Source organism: Peromyscus californicus, unplaced genomic scaffold (assembly GCF_007827085.1).
Source record: "Peromyscus californicus insignis strain IS unplaced genomic scaffold, ASM782708v3 Scaffold_15__1_contigs__length_86483966, whole genome shotgun sequence".
NCBI classification, from domain to species: Eukaryota; Metazoa; Chordata; class Mammalia; order Rodentia; family Cricetidae; genus Peromyscus; species Peromyscus californicus.
The window spans coordinates 71,370,987-71,379,949 of NW_026294447.1; the positions used below are offsets into that span (position 1 = coordinate 71,370,987).

The following is an 8,963-nucleotide window of genomic DNA, read 5'->3' on the forward strand; positions in this document are numbered from 1 at the left end:
AGGATTAGAGGTATTTGGGGGGCTTCCTGACTTCAGAAGTCACTAATCAGATTATCTGTGAAACTAGTAATACATAGCTTACTCCAGGCTCATAATACATGCCTACAGTCCCAGTCACCTGGAGGGCTGATTCAAAGATCAAGAGCCCATGAACTGATCTTTTCTCAAAGCAAACAAACAAATCCCACACAGACATATGCTGTGGAATAATCCTTCTATACACTGTGTGAATATATATCATTATGATTGGTTTAATAAACAAACTGACTAGCCAATAGCTGGACAGGATAAAGTTAGGCAGGAAAACCAAACTGAGAATGATGGGATGAGGAAGCACAGAGTCAGAGGAGTCACTACCAGCAGACACAGAGGTAGCAGATGGACGTGCCATGCTAATAAAGGTACTGCTATGTGGCAGAGCATAAATAAGGAATATGGGTTAACTTAAAATGTAAGAGCTAGTTAGTAATAAGCCTGAGCTATCAGCTGAGCATTTATAATTCATATTAAGTCTCCATGTTGGTTATTTGGGAGCTGGAGGTTGGGACAGAAAAACTCCACCTACAGATAGATATATGTGTACATGCTCATGTGTACATATGTATCACTTGTTTAACCTCCAGAAGTAGAGACTTGTTAGTAAGCAAGTAACTAAAGAGGGAACACAGAGTCTCAGAATGCCAAAATTTTATTATTAAAAGTGAAATTAGGCAGCTATGTTTGTTAGCTAGAAAAAAATGAAAGGTAGGATTCTGCCCTCCATAGAGTCTTATTTTCTAGATGGCTACATTCTGGAGAGTGGCTTCCAGGCCCTTGAGAAATTTGGGGCTATACAAGACATATATGTACAATTACAGCCCTTCTTTTAATGAATGCCTAGCGTTTGGAGGAAAGCCTCAGTCTGCTTCTGTCTGTCCTGTGAGTCCATTCTGTTGGTAAGTAAACAACATGTGCTCATTGCTTTATTGCCCTAAAACTATGTGTGCTCCACTTATCCCTGCCTTTTACTCCCTCTCAAGCATATTACCCACTGAGCCATCTCTCTGGCCATCTCCCTGTGTTTTGAGCATCCACAAAGGACTACAGCCTGAAGGTAGTCCAACATCACATGCAGTAGCTAGCACACCAGACGGCAAGAGGCAGTATTCTAGCAAGTGAGCAGGAATCTTAGCTGTTGAGACCAGGCCCATCCAAGGCATTCTCTGAGGTTCTGATGAGAAGACAAAAGGAAGCCAGCTCTGTCCTTGCCAGGGGGGCGGGGCGAACTTGGCAAGGCCCATTTTGGGGTTGGGACCCCAAGGAGTTACAGTTTTACTTTCTGGGAACTTGGCTTTTTCCCTTGATGAGACTAGATTATCAGTCTAAGGCTGTTGTGTGCTCCGTCTGTGACACACTTGATGTCCTGTCCCTTGGGCAACATCGCCTGGTTAGCTTCCTGCTGATGGTTCCACCATGGTAGATTTCTGCTGACTTTCTCCCATTTCTCCCCTAAAAACTGTATACAAGATGGTGCTCCGCTTCTAATATCATCAGTTTGATTAGGACCCTCTGGTCCCGAGTTTCCTATTTTCTTTGTCTTCTTATCCCCAACCCTCTACCTTAGGACCCTGTCACTGAGAAGGACCTGTGGGTCCAGGTCACTTAGTGGCCTTTTATGACGCAAACTCTGAAGCCACACAGGACCACTTCTGCTCAGCACAGTCTCAAACATACACAGACTTGAAAGAGGGTACATATGAGTCCAGCTCTCGGTAAGAAAATGGCCAAGAATTTAGAGCTGTGGTATGAAATGATTATAAGTGACAACTGTGATGTGTTAAGGATCACTTTCTTTGTATTTATCCTGAAGAGGGTTATTGTGTTCCAATGTGGGGCTCGATGTCTTTGACATGAAACTCACAGATACTGTCTCTGCCAGTACATGTGTACAATGCTGCCCAGCCCTGATGTGCAGGGAAGTCGGGAATAATCCCCTTGGATTATCAGTGTGATTTCCCAAGATCTGATTTAGAGCCTCAGAGTGGGACAGAAAAGAGAGCACAGTCAGTTATCTTTGGAGCAGAGTTCCCTTGACATCCCACACACAGAGGCCCCAACCTCATCTTCTCAAAGGACTCCTCTGGTTTACATAATAAAAAGGTCAAGGCTCTGGCAAACACTCTACCCTGTTGCCAATAGCTGGAACATTAGATGACTATTCTCTCACTGTGACAAAACAGTCACTGCCTTAGTTAGGATTACGATTGCTGTGATAAAACACCATGACCAAAGCAACTTGGGAAGGAAAGGATTTATTTAGCTTAAATTTCCATATCACTGTTCATCATCATCGAAGAAAGTCAGGACAGGAACTCAAACAGGGCAGGAACCTGGAGGCAGGAGCTGATGCAGAGGCCATGGAGGAGTGCTGCTGACTGACTTGCTTTTCATGGCTTGCTCAGCCTGCTTTCTTGTAGAACCCAGGACCACCAACCCAGAGATGGTACCACTCACAGTGGGCTGGGCCCTCCCCCATTGGTCACTAATTAGGAAAATGCCCTACAGCTGGATCTTGTGGAGGCATTTTCTCAATTGAGGCTCCCTCCTCTCTGATGGCTCTAGCTTGTGTCAAGTTGACATAAAACTAGCCAGGACAGTCACTGTCTTTAAAACTGAACCATGAATGCCATGCTTGGTGGTGCATGCCTTTAATTCCAGCACTCAGGAGGCAAAAGCTGGACAGTCTCCGTGAGTTTGAGACCAGCTTCCTCTACATAGCAAGTGCCAGACCAGCCAGAGCCACATAGTGAGGTCCTGTCTCAAAAAACAGCACAATGAAGCAAAAACAACTGAACCACCACCCAAACCCTAAACTGAGAAGAAATCATACATTTTAATAAGGAGTTGCTTTTTTTTTTTTTTTTTTTTTGAGACAGGTTTCCCTGTGTAGCTTTGCTCCTTTCCTGGATCTCGATCTGTAGACCAGTCTGGCCTCGAACTCACACAGAGATCCGTCTGCCTCTGCCTCCAGAGTGCTGGGGTTAAAGGTGGATATCACCACCGCCCAGCAGGGTTGCTTTAAAAAAAAAAACAGCCGGGCGGTGGTGGCGCACGTCTTTAATCCCAGCACTCGGGAGGCAGAGGCAGGCGGATCTCTGTGAGTTCGAGGCCAGCCTGGTCTCCAAAGCGAGTACCAGGAAAGGCGCAAAGCTACACAGAGAAACCCTGTCTCGAAAAAAAAAAAAAAAAAAAAAAAAAACTTTATTCATTGTATCATATGTATCTGAATCTTTCACAAGCACATGTTATGTTAGTAAAATACTGTATTGACTAAAAACTTCAGTCAAGTGACCTAGTAATGCCCCAAACATGAATTTAATGGCATCCAGCAGAAACACTGATTCACACAAAGTTACTGAACATCAAAATCTGACCTCGAATCTACCATGTCAGTGACAGACAAATGCACTACAATCTAGAGAAAGCTCTGCCCTGGGTATTGTCCAGGTGTTTGCCAAAGAAGGATAGAATTTGCTTCCATGCATCTACCTGGGCTTTAGAGTGAGCCCTGACCTCCCCTCCCCAAATCACAGGTTTGTTCACTATTTTGTGCAGAGAAGCTGGGCACATGGGAAAGTAGGGAGGCTCAATGTAATGCCCAGTCCCAGGGTAAGAGATCACCCGGGGCCTGTCCTTTCCATGAGCCTGTAACCGTTCCGAGGCTATCCGAGCATACACCTCACTCCTCCAGCAGTGATCATCCTGACCAGCAATGAAGAGGATGGGCCCCTTGGCCTTCTCTATTGGAATCATACTAGGGTTCTCACAGCCTCCTACAGTGTCATTTCGTATATCCACAATGTCCAGAACGCCAGAGAAAGCAACCTTCGCTCTCCTCAGGTCATGGCCCAACGGTGGGATCATAGTCTGCTTGTAGTGTATGTGTCTGTTTCCACTGAATGCAGAGCCATTGATGGAAACTGTGGCTGAGACATTCTCCAAGAATGAAGCCATGGAGAGGCAAATATCAGCTCCTAGGGAAAGACCCAGAAGCCCAATGTCTGGGCCCTTTACCTAGAAAAAAAGAAGGCATAAGAGTCAAAATTGTATCCAGCTAGGTGTGATGGAACATGCCTATGATCTCAGTACTGGGACGGTGGAGGCAGGAGGATCAGGGGTTCAAAGTCAGTCAGCTACGTAGAGAGTTCAAGGCCAGGCTAAGCAATCTCAAAGAACCAAAGAAGAGAGAGAGAAAAAAAAAAAAAAAAGGAGGGTCGAGGGGATGGCTCGGAGGGTAGAGGCGCTTGCTGCCAAATCTGATGACCCAAGTTCAATTCCTAGGACTACAGGGTGGAAGATGAGAACTGACTCTTCCAAAAACTGACTCTTTCCACCTGTGTGCTGTGGAACATGTACACCCCAACAAGGTTCGTAAAAGAGAACTTACCAAGCACCCAAAAATGCAACTAGAAGGCCTAGAGAGATGCTCAGTGGTCAAGAGCACTGGTTGTTCTTCCAAAGGATCCTGGCTCGATTCCCAGCACCCACATGGCAGCTCACAACTGTCCATGACCCCAGTTCCAGGGGATCTGGTGCCCTCTCCTGACCTCTGTGATCACTACATGCCTGTGATCGCAGACACAAATGCAGGCCACACACCCTGCACATAAAAAAATGAATCTTTTTTCACATAAACTATGAATCTCTTTTTTCTAATGCAACTGGAAAGACTGCTAGCTCCACTCTCCACACCAACTCACAGGGGACCTCTTTTTCTTTTTAAAATACTAATCCTCTTTAAGATAGAAGTTTGTTATATGTCCAGGCTGGCCTTAAATTCTCAATCCTCTTGCCTCAGCCTCCTGAATGCTAGGAATACAGTCGGTGCCACCATGAGGGCTTGAGTGTCTTTCTAAACACTGAAACTCTGCTAAATGCACGGCAAACAAACCTATGCCGTCACGTTTAGGAATTGGTCATAAGTGCTGAGCCGTGGGAGCCTGTCACGTTCAAGACCTCATTCACAGTGAGCCTGCACCCAGCCTTTCCTTGGCTGTGTATTGAATCATGTGGATGAAGCTCTGGCCCAGGATCTGAATCTTACATCCAACTCCATCCAAGTAATACTGAGAAATGATTAACTTCATAGAAAACATAGACTTCAAAGTCCAACTTAGTAGTTCTTAACCTCTGAAAGGGGTGGCCAAATTGTGACTAAATTGGAGAGGAAAAGTAAAGGTTATAAAGCCAGCATGCTAAGACAACAGTGAGAAGCCTAATCTTCATGGCAAGGGGAGTTTTACTATTATGAAATGAAATTTCACATGACTTTTATGAAGAAATCCACACCAGGAAGCCATGTGATGGAGAAAGGGGAAATTTTCGATACTCAAAGTCAAGGAAGTCTCCCAAAGAAACTTCCTCCATGAACAAAGGACAGAGCAGCCTCAGGACACCTGCTGCAGGTGACCACCTCTAGATGTTCCTAGGGAGACCAGTTCATAAAGGGTGAGAAGAGAACCTGGGGGTGTTGAAGCATGTAGCACACTGCTTCTTCAAAGTAGTCCACTTCTATGATGTTGAAATCCTTAGGGAGATCGTCAAAGTCATAAAAAGCCAGAGCCAACGTAGCAAAGCCATGGCCAGCCATAAGACTGGCTCGGTATTCCAACAGGCCCCCTCCAACACCGTAGACATCGATGATCCCTGGAAAGGGTCCTTCTCCTACAGAGGGGACAATGACAAGGCAAAAGCATCATGCAATTCAAAGAATTTGTTTCTCTTCTAGAAACCTTTCTATGTTTAGTTGGTTTCTATGAATCCAATAAAACAGATCTGTGCATTACTACTGAATGACAACACACACAGGAGCTTATAGAAACATCTAAGCAGTCTCACGGATGATTTCTTCCTCTCAGCGAATTCAAACTATGGCCCAAGAGCCACAGGAGGACAGTTATGAATGTGGCCCAGCACACAATCATCAATTTACAGGAAATATTGAAAGGTGTGCTTTTTGTGTGTGGTTTTTGTTTGTAAATCAATTGTGCAGTTCTAAAGGATTAATGCTATAAATAACACCATTCAAAGGGTTGGACATTTGTTGTGGAATATTTGTTTAACTATGTAAAGATATGTTGCTATTTTACCTTGCCTGTGTAGGGCACCTGATTGGTCTTAAAAAGCTGAACAGCCAATATCGAGGAAGGAGATATAGGTGGAACTTCTGGGCAGGAGGAATTTAGGCTTGAGTAGGAAGAAAGAAAAGGAGATGATAGGGAGATGCCAGGGGCCAGACAGACAGGGAAGAAGCAGGAAAGTAGGACATACAGAATGAAAGGTAAAAAGCCCCAAGGCAAAATGTAGATGAATAGAAACAGGCTAAATTAAGTCAAAAGTGGGACAAGCCTAAGCTAATGCCAAGCATTCATAATTAATAATAAGTCTGTGTCTTTGTTTGGGAGCTGGTTGGCGACCCAAAGAAAATTCCAACTACAGACATTTTTAAGATTCTGTGATAAGCTATTTGCATACTTCTACAAATCAGTTGTTGTTATAAGGGAAAGTGCTAAATCTTTGGGTAAGGAGTACATTTTGGAAGGAGGACTGGCAAGATATAGACTGCCCACTCCTAGTGCTCTGCTGGAGGGCTGCAGAGAGTGAGAAGTGGCGGCTGGAGAGATGGCACAGTGGTTGAGAGTCCTCCCTGTGCTTGCAGAAGATTGGAGTTCATTTCCCTGCACCCCAGGACTGGGGCTCACAAGCACCTGTAACTCCCCCTCAAGGGGATCTGATGCCCTCTTCTGACCCCCCTGAGCATCTGCACACACAAAGCATACACCGTGAGCAAAAAAAAAAAAAAAAGTTAAATTTAAAGCAACAAGGAAAAAAAAAAGACCCCACAAAACAATTGACACAAAGCTAGATTCTTGTGGCATTAACCCGTGTGTGTGTGTGTGTGTGTGTGTGTGTGTGTGTGTGTGTGTGTGTGTGTGTACACACGCGTGCGCGCGCTGACAGTTTAAAAAAAGCTGATATCATTTTGGTAAGGAAGGCACTAAAGTCTGATCTGTGGTGGGGATGGACATGAAGAAGTGGAGAAGGGACTGTATGTATCACGGACGAGAGAGAAAGGCAATGTGGCAGTCTCCTTTCCTATCATTTTTCCTAACATTCGGCCTGGGGACATCTCTGGGGTAGTGAACTGAAGAACATCCTAGGAAGTCCAGCCCCGCTAGACACACAGGCCTTGTGCACACACACCCGACTCACCCACCTGGGGGCAGGAAGAGCGTGGCGCGCACGCGGCCCTCGCGCACGGGCACGCGCCGCACCCCGGGAGCCATGAAGTGACGCTCGTGCACCGCCCGCGCCAGCAGCCGCCCGCCGCCGTCGGGCTCGTGGCCGTCCAGCACCTCCAGCTCCACCACGAAGGGCGTCCGCACGTCGCGCTTGAGCAGGCGCCAGAAAGGCCGTTCGGGCTCCAGGGCCCAGAGCAGCCCCATGGGCTCGAGCCCCGCGAAGCTGCCGCCCAGCGCGGGCGCGCGCGCCAGGTCCAGCCGGCCGTGGGCGTCGGCGCGGTAGCGCGCGTGGGCGCGGAAGAGCGCGCCTTTCTCGTCGCGCAGGGCGGCGCGCAGCGTGACGGGCTGCTCGGGGGCCAGGCCGCGCGCGGCGATGCTCAGCGGCTCGTCCCAGCAGCTGCGGCCCGCGGGCTCCAGGCTCAGCGTCGCCGCCGCCGCCGCCATGGGGAGCTGGGAGCTCAGAGGCTGCAGGTCACCGGGAAGGGCACGCGGGTCCGGACCCAGACCAGGGAGGGACAGGAACCAAGCCTGTCAGCAGTCTGGGCCACAGGGAGGCCAGAGGATTCTGCTTTTCGCCACTCCCACTAGTGCTGTGAAAATGATTGGTGGTAACACCAAGTGAAAAAAAGAATCAAGGCAAAGTCCGACTCTTCCGTGGATTCAGCAGCTTTCTAAAAATACAAAACAAGCCAGGCAGTGGTGGCGCACGCCTTTAATCCCGGCACTCGGGAGGCAGAGCCAGGCGGATCTCTGTGAGTTCGAGGCCAGCCTGGTCTACAGAGTGAGATCCAGCACAGGCTCCAAAACTACACAGAGAAACCCTGTCTCGAAAAACCAAACAAGCAAACAAACAAAGATGCAAAACAAAACCCAACAGCAAGAACTTTGTAACAAACTATGACTGTAGTCCAACAATGGCTGTCTCGCACGGAAAGGTCAAGGATCTGGTAGTTGCTCAGTCCACAAGACTGGATGTCTCGGCTGTCCAGTCTGGTGCTGGAGTCCCAGGGAAGCTCTAGAGAGCTGCCGTTTTCAGCCCGTATTGGAATCCTGAAGAAGCAGGTTCTAACTCCAGTGAAGGAATGGCTCAGGGGCAGGACAGGTGAACTTGCCCCTAAGAGTGAGGACAAGCAGGCAAAAAGCAAAAGCTCCCTTCTCCCAGGTCCTTTTGTGCAGGCTGCCACCAGAGGGTGTGGCCCAGATTTAGGGTGGGTCATCTAACCTCAAAAGATCCGAATTTAGGGTGGTCTCCCACCTTAAATGATCCAATCAAGAACAATCCCTCACAGACGTGCCCAGCTGCTTGGGGTTCAGTTGATTCCAGATGTGGTCAAGTCGACAGCCAAGACTAGCCGACCAGCCGCTGTTCCTCTCCTTGCCCCATTGCCCAGATACAGTGACGCACAAATGGCTCCCTGGCACAGGACGGAAAGGCCACCGAGGCGCTTGCCTGGACCCGCCTTTACTAAGGGGCACTATTAAGAGTGGCTTGGGAGATGGAGGGACTAAGCAGGAGTCAAGGGGGGTCACAGGAAATTCTCTGAGGGGAGGTTGGCTTCATCCGAAGTCCAGTGGCGCAGCTTACTATTCGGATTCATGAGTGAGCTGTGGAGTTATCTGGCTCGGCTTCAGGACACTTGTTGACATCCCACTAGAGACTTAATAAGGCAGATGTGAAACATC

The 8,963-nt window shown here is 47.9% G+C and overlaps 1 protein-coding gene across 1 annotated transcript; it reads right to left on the reverse strand.

Annotated features, from left to right (window-relative positions):
• Positions 1-3,217: 3,217 nt before the first annotated feature.
• LOC128111119 (peroxisomal succinyl-coenzyme A thioesterase) lies at positions 3,218-7,833 on the reverse strand. Its single transcript, XM_052739348.1, has 3 exons — positions 7,256-7,833; positions 5,501-5,703; positions 3,218-4,053 (listed from the first exon to the last, which is right to left on the reverse strand). Exons 1-3 carry the CDS (start codon positions 7,722-7,724, stop codon positions 3,448-3,450), a joined length of 1,278 nt encoding a protein of 425 aa, XP_052595308.1. The 5' UTR covers positions 7,725-7,833; the 3' UTR covers positions 3,218-3,447.
• Positions 7,834-8,963: the final 1,130 nt, after the last annotated feature.